The 21,534-nt window shown below is 41.4% G+C and overlaps 1 protein-coding gene across 2 annotated transcripts in view; it reads left to right on the top strand.

Moving 5' to 3' along the window:
* btbd11a (BTB (POZ) domain containing 11a) overlaps positions 1-21,534 on the top strand; it is a 619,821-nt gene that overhangs the window by 488,566 nt on the left and 109,721 nt on the right. For both annotated transcript variants that reach the window (XM_060903305.1, XM_060903304.1), the window contains exon 4: positions 9,258-9,410. In XM_060903305.1, the coding sequence (XP_060759288.1) occupies positions 9,258-9,410 (153 nt within the window). The remainder of the gene's footprint in view (positions 1-9,257; positions 9,411-21,534) is intronic.

The following is a 21,534-nucleotide window of genomic DNA, read 5'->3' as shown; positions in this document are numbered from 1 at the left end:
CACGCAGAAGGTGTTAGTACGCCTGTCATTATAGTGCGGACTTTCCATAGTGCAGAAAATCGCTACGTTTCAATTTGTGTAACTGAACTTTTTTCATGTCACTGGTCATATAAACCTATGTAAACAGGAAAAACGCGGAAGAGTTTGGTCGCATCTAACTACAGCCCCAAAAAATACCATTGGCCATGCTGAGCCTAGCTACATTGCTAACAGGAGTGACAGCGCATCTGACTGACTGGGAGGTCGCGCAAAGCTCGGAGAGGTACGGAGCAGCTCGTCTCAATTCAGATATATATATATATATATATATATATATATATATATATATATATATATGTGTGTGTGTGTGTGTGTGTGTTATGTCTCATTTGTCTTTCTCATAATGTGAAGTATTGGACATAAGACACATTATTCTATCCACATTCACTGAATATGAATGCACTCTGATTGGCGACTCTACTACTAGGATATCAGCTCATATACCATGAGTAGAGAGAAACAAAATGGCGGAGTGCATCAAGTCAGATATATCAATTTGTTATCAATTATTTCAAAGAAACAGAAATAGCTCAATAAAATAATATTTTTTTCCTCCCCAATATCTCCTGTTCCACACTCCAGCCCAGTCGGCGGCAGTAATGCACCCTTAAGTTGGTTTGCCAAAAAGCCAAAAAAAGAAGAAAAGAAAATGGCAGACTGAGCTACTGAATCAACCGAGGACAAAATAAAAACTCTACTTGAAAATAAAATACAAAAAAAGCAACAATATTTGGAAAAAAAGTATTTGATGGTAAGAATGTATCGTTTTTACATTTTTTAAGAATTATTATTATAGCATTTTTCACAAATTGTTCCTGTCATTTTGCCGGTTTGTTTCCGACATTCTAAGTGGAAATGACGTTTTGTATAAAGTTTTTATTTCTCAAATTTGCAAAAAATAATGCTCTGTTTCTCAAAATCCAGTGAATGTGGATAGAATAAAACAGTTATTCCACTCAATCTCGTCGTACATGGCTTATAACCAACTCGATGCTACGTGCCTCATCAGCTTTCAGCTCATGTACGACTCGATTTCATGGAATAACTGTTCATTATTATACATACAGGACACTTTTTCGATGGAATAAAAACATTTTCTATTCCCTTCTAGCGCACTTCATTCATTTGGTTTGTTAGCATGCAGTATTGTTATCATATTGCTTATCCTACATGTATCACATCACTCGACCCAATGGAGAATGAGCATTGAATATCTCATTCCCATCTCATTATCTGTAGCCACTTTATCCTGTTCTACAGGGTCGCAGGCAAGCTGGAGCCTATCCCAGCTGACTACGGGCGAAAGGCGGGGTTCACCCTGGACAAGTCGCCAGGTCATCACAGGGCTGACACATAGACACAGACAACCATTCACACTCACATTCACACCTACGGTCAATTTAGAGTCACCAGTTAACCTAACCTGCATGTCTTTGGACTGTGGGGGAAACCGGAGCACCCGGAGGAAACCCACGCGGACACGGGGAGAACATGCAAACTCCGCACAGAAAGGCCCTCGCCGGCCACAGGGCTCGAACCCGGACCTTCTTGCTGTGAGGCGACAGCGCTAACCACTACACCACCGTGCCGCCTGAGCATTGAATATGGTTTACGATATTGCATGGTTGCCAAGACAACACGATATCACTCGGCACTATGCGCCTTGTCAACTATCAGCTCATGTACGACTTGATTTTGTGGAATAACTGTTAAATATTAACACAAACATCATATTAAGACCGATATTTTTCTTTCCTACTTCTAAGAAGAGTTAACTCCCTTCCTCTTAGTTCCGTTCTTAGGCGTGTTTTAATTCCAAAACTGAATCGGGACAGAAATGTGTGTATGGATTGTACAGTGTGGTCCATGTGCGTGCACGGCTTTTAAGGGTGGAGAAGGGAGTAAGTGAACACGTGTGGGAAGGGCTCGGAGAAGGCTGGAAGGCTTGTGGTTTGTTTTGGCGAAGATTGCTGGCAGGCTGTCTGGAGGTGGGAAGGTGTCTGGGGGAAAAGGCTGTTGATTGTGTAAATCTAGCTGTAAAAAAAAAAAGCAGGCGATGGAAAACACACTGGAATGAGAAAATGTGACATTTTTGCAATGGCATTTTATGTATTTTAAATATTTGATATATCTGGGTTTTATTACAGAGCTGTGAGCTCTAAAGTTTCCATTATGTCCGAATCTAACAGATGGATTTACTGTATATGAGTGATTCCACGGGCGGCACGGTGGTGTAGTGGTTAGCGCTGTCGCCTCACAGCAAGAAGGTCCTGGGTTCGAGCCCCGGGGCCGGCGAGGGCCTTTCTGTGTGGAGTTTGCATGTTCTCCCCGTGTCCGCGTGGGTTTCCTCCGGGTGCTCCGGTTTCCCCCACAGTCCAAAGACATGCAGGTTAGGTTAACTGGTGACTCTAAATTGACCGTAGGTGTGAATGTGAGTGTGAATGATTGTCTGTGTCTATGTGTCAGCCCTGTGATGACCTGGCGACTTGTCCAGGGTGTACCCCGCCTTTCGCCCGTAGTCAGCTGGGATAGGCTCCAGCTCGCCTGCGACCCTGTAGAAGGATAAAGCGGCTAGAGATAATGAGATGAGTGATTCCATGCTTATGGGTACTGAAATGGGGACATGAACTTATTCACCTAAAACCATTTCTTTTTTTACCATCAGGTCACAAAACATGTAATCTTTAATGAATGATATGTTAAAAGATAACTTTAATTTTCTGAGATGTAATAAAAACATATTTATATGCCAAAGTCAAGCCTATGAGTTCCAAAATGATGTCTGTTACATTACTTCTGTTACGATTGTCCATCTCGCGTCTGTTACAAATTAATTACGATCTAGCTATATACCATGTTAATCTTATTGAAAGAATGTGTATGTTTATTCTACTACACATGTTTATTAATTATATTTGCTAAAACATCACCTTCCTATGTTTCAAAAAGTAATTCTACATTGTTAAAATTGAGAATATATGTGTCCACAACACTTCTGTTACGTTCTGACTTTGGCATATAAATATGTTTTTATTACATCTCAGAAAATTAAAGTTATCTTTTAACATATCATTCATTAAAGATTACATGTTTTGTGACCTGATGGTAAAAAAAGAAATGGTTTTAGGTGAATTTTTAAAAATAAAAATAAGTTCATGTCCCCATTTCAGTACCCATAAGCGTGGAATCACTCATATAGCACAAATACTTTTTTTTTTTTGTCCCACTTATATCTTGTTTAACTGCCAGTGAGCATGTGCAGAATGTGAAACCCAAAAGATCAACATTTTCAGTGTTTTCTGGGCAGCGTGTGGGCGAATAGATGCTGCAAAGCTGTTGTGCTGAGGTAATAAACAAATAGCACGGGCCATTTTAGAGCACGTCGGTGTGTGTATGATTGAGCCTCCATTGAAGCTGTGATCATCATGATAAACAGCAGTTTCTTTGATACATCAACTCTTTGATACACAAGGAATAAAACACAACAGAGCATAGTTTTATAGAAAAAATGATTTATAATGGGATCGTGTGAAGTGGATTATTTTCCAATAACAGCACTTCTAAGTGTCTTTTATTCCTCACATGTAACAGAAATTTCCATCCATCCGTTATCTGTAGCCGCTTATCCTGTACAGGGTTGCAGGCAAGCTGGAGCCTATCTCAGCTGACTACGGGCAAGAGGCGGGGTACACCCTGGACAAGTCGCCAGGTCATCACAGGGCTGACACATAGACACAGACAACCATTCACACTCACATTCACACCTACGCTCAATTTAGAGTCACCAGTTAACCTAACCTGCATGTCTTTGGACTGTGGGGGAAACCGGAGCACCCGGAGGAAACCCACGCGGACACGGGGAGAACATGCAAACTCCACACAGAAAGGCCCTCGCCGGCCACTGGCATACATGTCAACCCCTTTGGGCGTCCACCTGCAGTATCAGAGGAAGAAATCCATAAAATCAACATTAAATCCTTATAGCCTTCGAATCGCACCAAACTTAATAAATAAATAAGTAAATATAACTTGCCTGAGAACTTCGTCTAGCATGTCGAAAATCGCCTCGCCCGTGCCGATATTGCACACAGGCATGTCTATGATTCTTGACTTCGCCCCTCTGTTTATGTCAAAGATCTGCACCAAAACGGCCAGTCGCTTGTCCGTCTTTTTGTCATTGGATTCGTCGATCATCAAGGAAAATGGCGACGTCCGGCAGTGCTGGATGATCGGTAGTGTAGCTTCGGGGGCCAAGCTCTTTTTGATTATTTGCGTTGTTTTGGTGCGCCTACAGCTGATAGATTTCGCAATCGTACTGTCTGTGCAAATTCGCGGCAACAGTTCTGTCAGGTGGTCCGCAACGGCTAGCGGCAAATTGTGCTGAGCAATAAAATTACAGATCGTAACTTCTGCTCTTATTACACTTGTCGGTTGATCATCAGTCTTAGACCCTGTCCACACGTAGCCGGGTATCTGCTAAATCGAAGATATTTTTCTACGTTTTGGCCTGTCATCCACATGAAGAAGAGAGGGTCCCATATACGATTCGTACATTGGGGGAGTGCCTGTTAGAGAGCGCACTTGTCCTGGGCCATCAGCATAGTGAGGTAGGGTGGCCAGTTCCTTTCCTCGCCGCCTTACTTCCCCCAGTGTTTCCACCAGGTCCCCATTCACTGCTGGGTGGACAGGGAGCGAGCCCCAGATCCCCGTCGAGCCGAGGCTCGAACTGGGGACCGTTCGCTTAGTGGTCAAGCGCTCTAACCACTTGGCCACTTCGCCTCCTCATCCACATGAAAACACATCAAAAACGAATATTTAAAAAAACTCCAGGCAAAGTGAAGATTTTTGAAAACTCCGTGTATGCCTTTTCGTGTAGACAGAGATAACCGGAGTTTTGCGTTTTAGAACGTCACAATCTGCGCCAAAAAAATGACAACAAATCTGCCCTGACGTCAAACGTGCGACCTTTGTTTACTGCAGAAGCCAGATTAAGCATGGACAAAGAGTAATGGATCGGAGTAGTGCCTTGAAAGCGTTAATTATTCTGCAGGTGCTATTTACATGTTTAATTTTAGAAGCCCAACTACTGACAAGATTCCCAATCAATGTTTTCTTGCGCCTTTTGAAGTTTATACTCCAAAATTGTGTTTAGAAGCAATTCTGTCTCCGAGTCTGTCCAGACGAACGAGCTTGGCGCCATGTTTTATGTTTAGGCGGAAGTGACGCCAACAGAGGGCTATTCTGATGTGATTAGGGGGTAGGATTTGGGGAAATAATGCCATCTACAGGTTTGGAATGCTTATGAATGTGATTGAAAACGTAGATGTTCGGTTATGTGTGGAAGGGATTTTTTTCGAAGACGAGGTGGTGTAGATAAAACATTTTTATAAACGGGGGGGAAATGTTCGGTTTTAAAAATCCCCGGCTACGTGTGTACATGGCCTTAGGCTTTGCAAACATCGTCATTTGTGGCTGATTCTGTTTCTGGTGCAAATTTCGCTGATGTAGTTTGGACCTCACGTCGTAAACTCCAGACGCCGCAACTTTTATATCTCATTTATATATAAATGAGATACCGCCCGCCGCATCTCATTTTCTTTCTCGGTGTTCCCATTCTTTCACTCAGCAGACGCTATTCAAAATCTCTCAGGTGTAAACAATGTCGCTCTGCACAATAAGAAAATCATTCGAACAATGACCGTTTGGCGCGTTTAAATGCAGATCGTGCGCATGACCGGAACGAGCGAAGTCTCGCAGTCGCGATACTGCACGAGGCTTGAGGAATAAACATCCGGTTTCACATAGTCTGGGTTATCTGCTCCTGCATACACGCTGTTCTTTGTCTATAAATCGAGCTTTTGTATGTTTTTGCGACGATCAGCTGACGATGTTCAAGTAAGATACACAAAATAAATTTAGGTCAGAAAATACTGAAAATCCGTAAGACTTTGTTTATACGCCCGTATGCCCTTGAAATGAGCTAAAATCCGTATAATTTCCGGACAATCCGTATAGGTTGACATGTATGCACTGGGCTCAAACCCAGAACCTTCTTGTTGTGAGGCAAAAGCGCTAACCACTACACCACCGTGCCGCCCTGTAACAGAAATTTGCAGATGATTAATTTTTTGTTATTTATTATAGAGTGACACATTGTACTTTTTATAGTTATATTTAATAACGAGGAATGTCTAAGAAACAAGTCAGGATTGAGCGGAGCTGCAGAATCTTTTAATCACGGTGCACAAAGCATGAAAACAAAAATTCTTGGATCGAGAATCACAATAAAACCAGAGCATGTTACAGAATTTGGCAACGTAGCATGAACTAACAACACTCAAAGCCAGACAGAGAACTAAACAGAAAAAAAGTATAACTAAACAAACTAATTGAGGTACAAACTGAAAACAAGTGTGCATGATTAAATGGATTAAATGTCAGCGGCACAGTGGTGTAGTGGTTAGCACTGTCGCCTCACAGCAAGAAGGTTCTGGGTTTGAGCCCAGCAGCTGACGGGGGCCTTTCTGTGTGGAGTTTGCATGTTCTCCCCATGTCTGCGTGGGTTTCCTCCGGGTGCTCCGGTTTCCCCCACAGTCCAAAGACATGCAGTTAGGTTAACGTGGAGCAGCCTTGGGCTGAGGTTGGGCTGAATTGCCCTTGAGCAAGGGCACCGAACCCAGAACTGTTCCCTGGGCACTGTTAGCATAGCTGCCCACTGCTCTGCTATGTGTGTGTGTGCTCATTGCTCACTTGTGTGTGCATGTGTGTGTTCACTGCTTCAGATGGGTTAAATGAAGAGGTTAAGTTTCACTATGTTTAAGTCTGTGCTCGAGTGTACATGTGGCAAATAAAGGCTTCTTCTAATGTTGAGCAGTGGTGTATGGGAACTGGAGTCCACGGTGGCCATGTTTATAGGCCATGTGGTGCGCTCTGGGACACGACATCAGGAATTTCCACTTTCGGTGCTGCTTCTTAGCGCTGGCATAAGTTATCAGTTAAGTTAGAGCATTGAGAAACCATGATTCATTACCAGCCTTTCTTTCATAAATAATAATAATACGAAATTTGACTTGTCAAGTTACGAGATATGAAGTGTCTTTAATTAATAAAAATAAAGTAAAACCACTGAATTAGAGCCGTGAGCTGGCCTAGTGGTTAGCGTGTCCGCCTCTCGACTGGGAAATCGTGAGTTCTATTCATGGCCAGGCCATACCAAAGAACATCATAAAAATGGTACCTACTGCCAGCTGGTGAGGCACGCTGCAATACAGATGTGAGTGGGGAGTCAAACTCTCGCGGTTACCAGAGGACCAGCCCCCCACTGTAGCCCTTGCTGTATAGGCGAGAGGCTGAGGGCTGTGGAAATGGAGATCGGTGCTGGCCAATGCACCTTAAAGGAGAACTGAAGTCATTTTTAAACTTGCTTGATTTCTTAATTAACGTGTTATTCAATTACATTTTCGGTTTTAGTAACCTTATATCGTGACTCATATTGGCAACTAATTGCAATTAAATATTATACTTATCGGCCTAGGGCAGCACGGTGGTGTAGTGGTTAGCGCTGTCGCCTCACAGCAAGAAGGTCCGGGTTCGAGCCCCGTGGCCGGCGAGGGCCTTTCTGTGTGGAGTTTGCATGTTCTCCCCGTGTCTGCGTGGGTTTCCTCCGGGTGCTCCGGTTTCCCCCACAGTCCAAAGACATGCAGGTTAGGTTAACTGGTCACTCTAAATTGACCGTAGGTGTGAATGTGAGTGTGAATGGTTGTCTGTGTCTATGTGTCAGCCCTGTGATGACCTGGCGACTTGTCCAGGGTGTACCCCGCCTTTCGCCCGTAGTCAGCTGGGATAGGCTCCAGCTCGCCTGCGACCCTGTAGAAGGATAAAGCGGCTAGAGATAATGAGATGAGAGGCTTATCGGCCTATTCGGTTTTTAGCCGTGTTGAATTTAGTTCGTTTGGTCCACGGCAGGCAGCGCTTATCCGCGCGATCTTCACGAGACTTGTGCGAGACTTCGAAACGTGAAGTGTCAGCGCCGCCATTTTGAAAACTGTTTTCCAAACGAAATATTGCACAAAAACGAGTTTAAATGACGATTACTGCCTACTTTTTTCAAACTTTCCTGATTGCTATCAAAACAAACACAACTTCCGGCTTGATTACGGCAGCATTCGAAAGAGGGAGCGCGCGTCTTTTGACAACGTTGTCAGATGTCGGTCACTTTGATTTCCGCTGTACGTTTTACTTCCGTCCTACGATGTCTCGCAGAGGTCTCAACGAATCTCGTTTACGGCCATCGCTTTGACATATGGACTGATATATTACATAACATAGTTCAAACACTCATAACTTGGTATAGCAGTGACAAAATGGCGATCAAAAATGCATTCCGATGTTTAATAAAATGAGAAATAGAATTTGATTTAAAAAAATGCCTTCAGTTCTCCTTTAAAGGCCTGGTTCTTACTGGGATGGGAGACTGCCTGGGAAGACCAGGTTCTGACTTTGACTTGACTGAATTAGAAAGTGTGTCCAACCCCTCCTGACCAATCAGATTTGAGAATTCAACCATGTACCATGATAACCTTTAATTTGATTATGCACAGTAATTATTCAACAAGCACGTTCCGCATTTCTTATAGTCCTGAGATAAGAATTCTCATTTTTGGAAATTGCAGTTTTGAATATCTCCTGCCTAAAAAGGTCGGCTCAAGACATGCCGTTTTTCTCGAACTGAAATGAAGTAACTAAAAATACATTGACTGTGTTCTGCTTTTCTGCAGACGTCGTATATTCTGCAATGAGTGCTGGTAAAATCACTTATATATTCAGTGTCTTCACCCTGACTGAAAACCTCCGACACAGAAATTAAACCTCACATTCAGCACATATTTTTCAGATTCAGATTCTGAGCTGCACTAATATGAGGCAGCTTAGTCCTTGTAATTAATAGCACATGAAAGAAATATGGATACCTTTCCTTTCCTTTCTTTTTTTTTTTTGCAAAAGTTAGTAGCTTATGAGTTAGTCATACACCCGACTTGTCAGGATATAATATCTACTCTGATTAAATAATTGCTCATTTTAAATCCAGAACTGTCATATTATCTCTGTGCAGTCTGCTGAACTTTGGTCTGTTCATTATTTCTCTCAGTTCACTTGGAACACTTAGAGAAGACGGTCATTTCAGCATTCATCCCCTCTGGCTGTTCACTCTCTTCCAGGCCGTTCATCGTGCTGCCTCCGCTGATGGAATGGATCCGGGTGGCTGTAGCGCACACTGAGCACCGGCTCAGCGTTTCTGTAGACAGTGACGATGTGAGACAAGCCGCCAGACTGCTCCTGCCCGGAGTGGACTGCGAGCCGCGGCAGCTCAAGTAAGTCGCATCACTGCACTACAGATGTATACGTAGGGTTTAATCTATGTGTGTGTCAGTCCACCAGATTTTCATACCAGATGCTCAGATGATGGATCTTGAGTTCTACCTGCTGCATTACCCTACCAAACCTCCGTATGCAGGAAATACAAACCAAAGTGAAATTGGACCAAAGGACGTTACTGTAAATCTGACATGAAATCACCAAAATGGTGCATTTTCCAGGCACCTACTACAGATACCTTACAGAACCTTGTGAATCCATCAGGAGACAATCTCGACTGTAGATCGTTGGCGAATTTCCCAGATTTGTTGAGCAACAGACCACAAAATGCTGTTCGGAAGGTCAAGAAAACACGTGGTGAACTATTAGTGCCGCCAAGCAAATGTCGCACGAAAACTGTGCTTGCATGATCGGCGCATTTTCACTACAAATCAAAACGCTGAGTTTTATGGCAGAAGAAAGATCTATACTTGTCTCAGTCGTGGATGATGTTAAAAGTAGTACACTACCGTTCAAAAGTTTGGGGTCACTTTGAAATGTCCTTATTTTTGAAAGAAAAGCACTGTTCTTTTCAATGAAGATCACTTTAAACTAATCAGAAATCCACTCTATACATTGCTAATGTGGTAAATGACTATTCTAGCTGCAAATGTCTGGTTTTTGGTGCAATATCTCCATAGGTGTATAGAGGCCCATTTCCAGCAACTCTCACTCCAGTGTTCTAATGGTACAATGTGTTTGCTCATTGCCTCAGAAGGCTAATGGATGATTAGAAAACCCTTGTACAATCATGTTAGCACAGCTGAAAACAGTTGAGCTCTTTAGAGAAGCTATAAAACTGACCTTCCTTTGAGCAGATTGAGTTTCTGGAGCGTCACATTATTTTGTGGGGTCGATTAAATGCTCAAAATGGCCAGAAAAATGTCTTGACTATATTTTCTATTCATTTTACAACTTATGGTGGTAAATAAAAGTGTGACTTTTCATGGAAAACACAAAATTGTCTGGGTGACCCCAAACTTTTGAACGGTAGTGTAAATGTATCCCATAGGGGCGCTATTGAGGTGATTATCCGTTGGATCCGCCAGCAAAAAAGGTGCAAAATATCATGCGCTTTTCAACGCCGTTTCTATGCGTCCTGTAAACCGAGCATGTGGTACAAAAATCCCATGGCGCAACATGTATACACATACATCTGTTTTACTAACCCTGTGTCCGAAATCACTCACTACTCAATATATAGTGGACTATATAGTGAGTTTGGTATTTTGTAGTGCTATCTGGATGTATAGTGAGAATTATTACACCCTATATAATATAGTGGAGTCATAGTATCCCACAATGCAGTGTGAAAAGTAGTGTACAACCGATGGTCACTAACCAAGTAATATATACCGTCAGACATTGTGATCGCGCTGAAAGAAAAAGCTGTAAAAACTGTTTCATAAGGACTGTTAAGTATTTTAGATCAAATATAGCAGTAGTTTGTTTTTCCGTATGACAACGGGCACGAGACGAATTTATAAAGTTGTGCAGTAATATTGTAGTGTGTTGGGGGTGAGTGGACGGAGGAAGAAACACATTATAAACAGACATTCAAGTACAATTAAAATAGAGAATAAGCTAAAATAGAATAAGGCATAAAACACAAGAATAAAAGTTAGAGTGCAGAGCGAGGAATTAATCGAAAGCCTCAAATTTGATTTAATAAAAGGCAGCGGCGAAGAAGAAAGAAAGGATTCAGCCTTGATTTAAAAGAACTGAAAGATGCAGCAGACACAAAGTACTTTGTATTTATCGGTGTAGGAAATACGCTCAGTATAATGTGGATTTATCACAAAAATACGTGCATGTAGTTTATTTTGAAAACCCACCAGCTAACTGATCTGGCACGTTTTAATTGTGCGACAGTAATGACGTAAATAACAGTCCGAAAGTATTTTTTATCCTCCGCCCAAACAAAGTTTGGCGAGGGATATAGAAAGAGGTTCCATCCATCTGTCTGTCTGTCTGTCTGTCCGTCCGGTCACGTTTTCATTTCCAGGCCATATCTTTAAAACTACTGAAGATATCTTCATGAAACTTTGTATACATATCAAGCAACATCTGAACTGGTGCCGTTTGCTATTTTGGATTTTTTTAAAGTATTTTTCAAATTTTTACATAAAAAATAGGTTTTGACTTAGTTTCTCAGAGCAATGTTCGTTTCCGGAGCATATATCCGAAACTATTCATGATACGGATTTGAAACTTGGTATATATGTTAACAAAGTGATGTCAGGTTAGTCTTCGGGTTAGGTTTTGTTTTCGGAGCAGAACTTGAAAACTATGAGTGGTATGGTCTTGAAAGTTGGTAGATGTGTTGATTAAGTAATGTATATGTGCCTTTTGATACTAAGAAGTGTGAGAAATTTACATTTTTAGCTCACCTGGATCAAAGGTCCGATGGGTTTATGCCATGGGCTGCTGAGGTCAGTGTAAAGAGGTCGGGTTGGTTTCCTGCAGCAGAACTTGAAAAATGTGACAAATAATATCTTGAAACTTGGTATATAGTTGGTATATAGGGCGCGGGATATAGATGACTCTGTCTTCTTGTTCATTTTACCAATGAGCTCACGATATAGTCCTCTATATAGAATTCCCTAGATAGTGAGTAGGGAGTAGTGAATGAGTGAGTGACTGATTTCAGACACAGCTTAAATGTGATGAAAAGCAACCATGGCTTTGGTAAGCTGGTGGTGATGTATAAGGATGCGTTAATGAACTGCGTAAAAGTATGTAAAAGTTTCACTTTTATGTAGAAACTTTCAACCTTTTACATATGATACTCAACAACAGCAACAATTAAAAAAACAAAAACACAACTATGATGCCAGTTAAATTCTCAGGATCTCATCAGCTGCAAAATTCCATGATAGCATGTAAATGTTCCAGGTTTTTTCTTCTACTTTTTGTCACTGAAACCGAAAGAGAATTTTGACTACTGTTTCTCACTATAATTTTTTTTTTTTCGACACAGATAGTAACTGAGCTCAGGATCAAACTTTAGACCGAACTATAATCATTCACAACCCTTTAAAAAAAAACTTAACAAAGAAAAAAGTTTATTATTATTATTATTATTAATAATAATAATAATAATAATGGCGGCACGGTGGTGTAGTGGTTAGCGCTGTCGCCTCACAGCAAGAAGGTCCTGGGTTCGAGCCCCGGGGCCGGCGAGGGCCTTTCTGTGTGGAGTTTGCATGTTCTCCCCGTGTCCGCGTGGGTTTCCTCCGGGTGCTCCGGTTTCCCCCACAGTCCAAAGACATGCAGGTTAGGTTAACTGGTGACTCTAAATTGAGCGTAGGTGTGAATGTGAGTGTGAATGGTTGTCTGTGTCTATGTGTCAGCCCTGTGATGACCTGGCGACTTGTCCAGGGTGTACCCCGCCTTTCGCCCGTAGTCAGCTGGGATAGGCTCCAGCTTGCCTGCGACCCTGTAGAAGGATAAAGCGGCTAGAGATAATGAGATGAGATAATAATAATAATAGATATTAAAAAATTTAAAATTCCAACCTTGCTAAATTAACAACAAAAAACCCTTATTAATAGAAGACATTCCCAAAATCACGATTTCCTACCCTTATACAGTAGTCCCAATCTTACTTAAAAAATCAATCAATCAATCAATCATTGATTCTGAATGTGACTTAAAATTTCCCCAAACGTATTTTAAAACAATTATGAATGTAACATAGGCGGTGTAGTGGTTAGCACTGTCGCCTCACAGCAAGAAGGTTCTGGGTTTGAGCCCAGTGGCCGACGGGGGCCTTTCTGTGTGGAGTTTACATGTTCTCCACGTGTCTGTCTGGGTTTCCTCCATGTGCTCCGGTTTCCCTCACAGTCCAAAGACATGCAGGTTAGGCTAATTGGTGGCTCTAAATTGTCCATAGGTGTGAGCGTGAATGGTTGAGAGGAGAAAACCACTATAATAATTCAGTAGAAGGCAATGGGAAACCACTACTGTAATGTTCCCTAGACACTTTGATGGCTGTAGTGATATGCCAAAATGGATCGATGGAAATGTTACATAAAATCACCTTTCTAAAATGATTCCCAACCTTACTCTTGAGAAACCGTTTGATGCCACTGAGAAGATTCCCAACCATATTAAAATAAGTCAATTTAGAGTCAGACCAGAAAGGAGACCTTTTGTGTCGAAGCTGACGTGTACATGAGTATGAATCATACCGATTCCAAAAAAGTTGGGACAAAGTACAAATTGTAAATAAAAACGGAATGCAATAATTTACAAATCTCAAAAACTGATATTGTATTCACAATAGAACATAGACAACATATCAAATGTCGAAAGTGAGACATTTTGAAATTTCTTGCCAAATATTGGCTCATTTGAAATTTCATGACAGCAACACATCTCAAAAAAGTTGGGACAGGGGCAATAAGAGGCTGGAAAAGTTAAAGGTACAAAAAAGGAACAGCTGAAGGACCAAATTGCAACTCATTAGGTCAATTGGCAATAGGTCATTAACATGACTGGGTATAAAAAGAGCATCTTGGAGTGGCAGCGGCTCTCAGAAGTAAAGATGGGAAGAGGATCACCAATCCCCCTAATTCTGCGCCGACAAATAGTGGAGCAATATCAGAAAGGAGTTCGACAGTGTAAAATTGCAAAGAGTTTGAACATATCATCATCTACAGTGCATAATATCATCAAAAGATTCAGAGAATCTGGAAGAATCTCTGTGCATAAGGGTCAAGGCCAGAAACCATACTGGGTGCCCGTGATCTTCGGGCCCTTAGACGGCATTGCATCACATACAGGCATGCTTCTGTATTGGAAATCACAAAATGGGCTCAGGAATATTTCCAGAGAACATTATCTGTGAACACAATTCACCGTGCCATCTGCCGTTGCCAGCTAAAACTCTATAGTTCAAAGAAGAAGCTGTATCTAAACATGATCCAGAAGCGCAGACGTCTTCTCTGGGCCAAGGCTCATTTAAAATGGACTGTGGCAAAGTGGAAAACTGTTCTGTGGTCAGACGAATCAAAATTTGAAGTTCTTTATGGAAATCAGGGACGCCGTGTCATTCGGACTAAAGAGGAGAAGGACGACCCAAGTTGTTATCAGCGCTCAGTTCAGAAGCCTGCATCTCTGATGGTATGGGGTTGCATTAGTGCGTGTGGCATGGGCAGCTTACACATCTGGAAAGACACCATCAATGCTGAAAGGTATATCCAGGTTCTAGAGCAACATATGCTCCCATCCAGATGACGTCTCTTTCAGGGAAGACCTTGCATTTTCCAACATGACAATGCCAAACCACATACTGCATCAATTACAGCATCATGGCTGCGTAGAAGAAGGGTCCGGGTACTGAACTGGCCAGCCTGCAGTCCAGATCTTTCAACCATAGAAAACATTTGGCGCATCATAAAACGGAAGATACGACAAAAAAGACCTAAGACAGTTGAGCAACTAGAATCCTACATTAGACAAGAATGGGTTAACATTCCTATCCCTAAACTTGAGCAACTTGTCTCCTCAGTCCCCAGACGTTTACAGACTGTTGTAAAGAGAAAAGGGGATGTCTCACAGTGGTAAACATGGCCTTGTTCCAACTTTTTTGAGATGTGTTGTTGTCATGAAATTTAAAATCACCTAATTTTTCTCTTTAAATGATACATTTTCTCAGTTTAAACATTTGATATGTCATCTATGTTCTATTCTGAATAAAATATGGAATTTTGAAACTTCCACATCATTGCATTCCATTTTTATTTACAATTTGTACTTTGTCCCAACTTTTTTGGAATCGGGGTTGTATCTAAATCTCATTCTATTTGTTAGCCAGCATGATATTAAATGATTGGACTTTGAATGAGTATTTTATAGTCTGGATAGAATAAAGCTGGATGTGCATGCAGGGCTTTTCTTTCGAATTTCTCCTCAGTTGGATCCAGAGCTGAGTCTCGCCGCTGCCTTGGCAAAGGTTACCATGACCAGTTTCAAAGCGAGTTCTTATTTCAGACTAAAGGAGATGTTGCATAACGTGTATATAAAAGGCTTTGTATTTTGTGATTACTCTTGAAAATGATCTAAAAAGATTATTTTATTTTATACCGACGCACCAACTTTCTTTTTTTTTTATCAGACACACAGATTCTGTCTCATTATTAAGTTAAACCTCAACAATGCTGGCATGATAAATATTTTTGAATTATTCACATAGTCAGTGTTCGCAGCGAAAAAGCTCTTCCCTCAGGCAAATTTAATAAAGGATAAAGGATGAATGTAAGGATGGAATTCAAATGTCACAAACGCAAAGAGCTGCGGGATATATTTTAGTGTATCTTAGCTTGCGCTTTCATAATTGTCACAAATACAATTTTCTTACCTGTAATGTCCTGTGGGATATAATTACAAGCAGGAAACAATATAGATACCCGAGATTATGACTTACTACTACTTTACCCTTTCATCATAGTCGAGGAAAGGACAGTTTCAGGAATGATGGATCCTTCTTAATTTTTTGTACATACACTTAGTTTGTAATGGCGACTGATCCGACTGTAAGTTTCAAGACTTCTTGAGTAACTACTCGTCTCATCTCATTATCTGTAGCCGCTTATCCTGTTCTACAGGGTCGCAGGCAAGCTGGAGCCTATCCCAGCTGACTACGGGCGAAAGGCGGGGTACACCCTGGACAAGTCGCCAGGTCATCACAGGACTGACACATAGACACAGACAACCATTCACACTCACATTCACACCTACGCTCAATTTAGAGTCACCAGTTAACCTAACCTGCATGTCTTTGGACTGTGGGGGAAACCGGAGCACCCGGAGGAAACCCACGCGGACACGGGGAGAACATGCAAACTCCACACAGAAAGGCCCTCGTCGGCCACAGGGCTCGAACCTGGACCTTCTTGCTGTGAGGCGACAGCGCTAACCACTACACCACCGTGCCGCCGTAGTGGATTCTGAATTGTCAAAAAAAAAAAAGTTCTCTCCGAGAATCACTTCATTTGTTTCTCCCATCTTATAGCAGATTACACAAAACTACCATACACATACACTACCATTCAAAAGTTTGGGGTCACTTTGAAATGTCCTTATTTTTGAAAGAAAAGCACTGTTCTTTTCAATGAAGATCACTTTAAACTAATCAGAAATCCACTCTATACATTGCTAATGTGGTAAATGACTATTCTAGCTGCAAATGTCTGGTTTTTGGTGCAATATCTCCATAGGTGTATAGAGGTCCATTTCCAGCAACTCTCACTCCAGTGTTCTAATGGTACAATGTGTTTGCTCATTGCCTCAGAAGGCTAATGGATGATTAGAAAACCCTTGTACAATCATGTTAGCACAGCTGAAAACAGTTTAGCTCTTTAGAGAAGCTATAAAACTGACCTTCCTTTGAGCAGATTGAGTTTCTGGAGCATCACATTATTTTGTGGGGTCGATTAAATGCTCAAAATGGCCAGAAAAATGTCTTGACTATATTTTCTATTCATCTCTCATCTCATCTCATTATCTCTAGCCGCTTTATCCTGTTCTACAGGGTCGCAGGCAAGCTGGAGCCTATCCCTGCTGACTACGGGCGAAAGGCGGGGTACACCCTGGACAAGTCGCCAGGTCATCACAGGGCTGACACATAGACACAGACAACCATTCACACTCACATTCACACCTACGGTCAATTTAGAGTCACCAGTTAACCTAACCTGCATGTCTTTGGACTGTGGGGGAAACCGGAGCACCCGGAGGAAACCCACGCGGACACGGGGAGAACATGCAAACTCCGCACAGAAAGGCCCTCGCCAGCCACGGGGCTCGAACCCGGACCTTCTTGCTGTGAGGCGACTGAAATGAAGCAGTTTAAAATAAATAACTTCCAAATAATTTTGGGAAATAAATGCTAATAAAATTAAATAAATAAATAATCACATAAAAATTAAACAAGAGTGCTTTGAGAGCACAATATCCCCCACTGGCAACTATATGTTTATTTGCTATAAGTGCTTAATACATCCTCATGAAATTGTCAAAGTACAAGGACTGTAACTCTGGTAAACTGTGACTGAATTAAATGAAATTGCAATTTGTGTATGACCGACATATAACAAAGACTCCTGTCAAGTTTTGTGAAATTCCTCCAAAAATTGTGAAAGGAGTTGATTTCAGAAGGTAGGTACCCTTCCCAGGACGGACGGATGGACAGACAGATGGACATCACCACGACATAATCCCCCTTCGGGCCTTTCGGCCAGCAGGGGATAAAAATTTAATTTAAATAAATAAATAAAAAGGATCTATTTGGGAATAATTTCCAAATAGATCCTTTACTGGTTAACCCTTTGATGCAAAACATATGCACACCCCTTCTAATGCACAACGTGGGTCACAAATGACCCGCATTCATTTTCCAGGTTATTTCATGCTGACTGAGTTTTTCTTTGCTCTATCTTTTGAAATCAATTTATTTTATGATTGAATATTCCAAGTATTCTTTAAATATCTTGTTTTTAATTACCACAAATCATTAATTTATTTTTTTCTTTCCTACTTTATGAACAAAAATACTTTTTATATTACTACACATGGGTCATCCAAGTGTGATTTAAAATTAAATGTCTTAATACTATAATAATAATTTGTTTCAAGTAATTACTTTAGCAGTGAATGGGGCCAGTTATTTATTTATTAAAGTGCCATTCCACCATTGGATGTATTCTTTGGCATAAAATACAATATATTTTGACAACATATATAAACGGTATCACTAGATAGAGAAATCTTTTAGCTTCAAAATGATATATCAAACATAATTTTTTGACAACGACAAGTATATTAATTTTGCGACCAAAGTCACCTACCCTTTTAATTTCCGCGCGTGATGTCATCGGCAGGTTCCCCTTCTTGTGTACCACGTGACGCGTGACGTGGCACATATTATCAGCAATGGCGGATAGAACGCGATAAAAATAATACCAATAAATCTAGCCAATACCAATAAATCTAGCTAACTGAAAGATTAACTCAAAAATTTTTCGCAATTTTTTTGGCCCCCATATACGAGGAGAAATGACTCTCTCACTTTGGGGGTTTCCTGGTCTAAAAATAGACCGACACGTGGTACACAAGAAGGGGAACCTGCCGATGACATCACGTTTCACTACCGTGCGGAAATTAAAAGGGTAGGTGACTTTGGTCGCAAAATTAATATACTTGTCGTCAAAAAATTATGTTTGATATATCATTTTGAAGGCGGCACGGTGGTGTAGTGGTTAGCGCTGTCGCCTCACAGCAAGAAGGTCCTGGGTTTGAGCCCCGTGGCCGGCGAGGGCCTTTCTGTGCGGAGTTTGCATGTTCTCCCCGTGTCCGCGTGGGTTTCCTCCGGGTGCTCCGGTTTCCCCCACAGTCCAAAGACATGCAGGTTAGGTTAACTGGTGACTCTAAATTGACCGTAGGTGTGAATGTGAGTGTGAATGGTTGTCTGTGTCTATGTGTCAGCCCTGTGATGACCTGGCGACTTGTCCAGGGTGTACCCCGCCTTTCGCCCGTAGTCAGCTGGGATAGGCTCCAGCTTGCCTGCGACCCTGTTGAAGGATAAAGCGGCTAGAGATAATGAGATGAGATGGGGTATCATTTTGAAGCTAAAAGATTTCTCTGTCTAGTCATGTTGTCATAAAATATATTGTATTTTATGCCAAAGAATACATCCAGTGGTGGAATGGCACTTTAACTATGTAGTTAGCTAAGACAACTACAATAAAATTAGCTAACTAAAGTAGAATATGTCGACAGCTCGGTAGCTAATAGTAATTACTTGTAACTTTCTGACAAGTAATCTACTCACTCTCAAGGGAACCTAAACATAATCAATTTTTTTCTAAGGTAATGGTCGAACAATTGAAAAACATTACTTCCATGTATTAGATGGGCAAAGGGCGCTGTGCTGAGCTGTGAAATGTCTGACACAAGCACAATTCACAGTTCCCACCAAACGCTGGAGTAAATGCATGCGGGTCGGTTCTGACCCATGTGTGTAAACTTGATGTAGAATTACAAAAGCTGTGCTTGTTCATAACTTAAGAAAGGAAAAATAAAAATGATGATTTGTGCTAAACAAAAACAAGATATTTACTGCATATTTGGAAAAGTAAATGACAAAATGAATTTATTTCAAAAATATATCATAGAAACACTCAGCCACACATGAAATAACCTGGAAAATGAACGCAGGTCGTTTTTGACCCACGTTGTGCATTAGAAGGGTAGTGATACAAAAAGGGTTTTTATTCAAAAAGTAAGAAAGGAAAAAATAAAATAAGGATGTATGATGATCAAAAACAAGTTAACTGAGGAATACCTTGAATACTGAATGATGGAATTAATTTATTGCAGAGATATAGAAGATTAAAAACTCAGCCGGGTCACTTTTGACCCATGCTTTGCATCAAAGGGTTAATAGGAGAATTAATGTTCTCATAGAGATGAAGTTTGTTCGAATATAGGGTTGATAAAACATTAACGATACTGTTTCTGCTGAACTTAACACCTCTGTGATGATAGAAAGAAGAGAATTTAACTTTCTGAAAGAAAAAAAAAGAACTTTCTGCATAAGATATGCCAGTATGCTCTGCTAAATCACCCCTCGGTGATTAGGGGAATGAGTGTGTGAATGTGTGTCAGCATGATATCTCTTCCAGGGTGTATTTCTGCCTCATGCTCAGGGTTGCTGGGATAGGCTTCAGACCCTGACGAGGAGGAAACGAAGATGAATGAATGAGAACCAGCCACCTCAGTATGAGATTTACCCACATAATGCTATGTAAATGACTAATGCAGCTTTCACTTAAGAGATGTTTGACAAATGTTCTAATCCTGCCAAATAAACAAAGCTTTGCTTTAGGGCTGTTCTTAGCCTGGCAGTAGTTTGTTGAAATAAAACTTCGCTTGAAATCAGTAAGTGCCAGGCTTCCTGTTCAGCGCACAGTAGTTTTAATGTTGGGGTTATTAGAGTGCATACAGGCCATTAACTACACAGCAGAGAAACATAAACGCTGCTGATTTTTTTCTGCTAAACAGACCTAAAGAAAAGGGGGGAAGAAGAAGAAGTTGTTTATTCATCACACATACACTTGTGAAAGTCCTCTCTGCATCTAATCCATCTGAAGCAGTGAACACACACATGAGCAATGAGCACACACACATACCCAGAGCAGTGGGCAGCCATGCTACAGCACCCGGGGAGCAGTTGAGGGTTAGGTGTCTCGCTCAAGGGCACCTCAGCCTAAGGCCACCCTATGTTAAAGGGGAACTGAAGGCAAAATTTTTTCATCTCATCTCATTATCTCTAGCCGCTTTATCCTGTTCTACAGGGTCGCAGGCAAGCTGGAGCCTATCCCAGCTGACTACGGGCGAAAGGCGGGGTACACCCTGGACAAGTCGCCAGGTCATCACAGGGCTGACACATAGACACAGACAACCATTTACACTCACATTCACACCTACGGTCAATTTAGAGTCACCAGTTAACCTAACCTGCATGTCTTTGGACTGTGGGGGAAACCGGAGCACCCGGAGGAAACCCACGCGGACACGGGGAGAACATGCAAACCCCACACAGAAAGGCCCTCGCCGGCCATGGGGCTCGAACCCGGACCTTCTTGCTGTGAGGCGACAGAGCTAACAACTACACCACCGTGCCGCCTGCAAAATTTTTTTATTATCAAAATTCTATTTATCTCATTTTAATAAATCTAGGAATGCATTTTTGATCGCTATTTTGTCACTGCTATAGCAAATTATGAGTGTTTGAAATATGCTATGTAATATATCAGTCCGTATGCCAAAGCAATGGCCGTAAACGAGATTCGCTGAGACCTGTGCGAGACATCGTAGGACGGAAGTAAAACATACAGCGGAAGTCAAAGTGACCAACATCTGCCAACATTGTCAAAAGACGCGCGCACCCTCTTTCGAATGCTGATGTTATCAAGCCGGGAGTTTTGTTTGTTTTGATAGCAATCAGGAAAGTTTGAAAAAAAGTAGGCAGTAATCGTTATTTAAACTCGTTTTTGTGCAATATTTCGTTTGGAA

This window comes from Neoarius graeffei, chromosome 21, assembly GCF_027579695.1.
Source record: "Neoarius graeffei isolate fNeoGra1 chromosome 21, fNeoGra1.pri, whole genome shotgun sequence".
NCBI classification, from domain to species: Eukaryota; Metazoa; Chordata; class Actinopteri; order Siluriformes; family Ariidae; genus Neoarius; species Neoarius graeffei.
The sequence above is the reverse complement of the archived record's forward strand: the minus strand, read 5'-3'. Positions and strand labels throughout refer to the sequence as shown.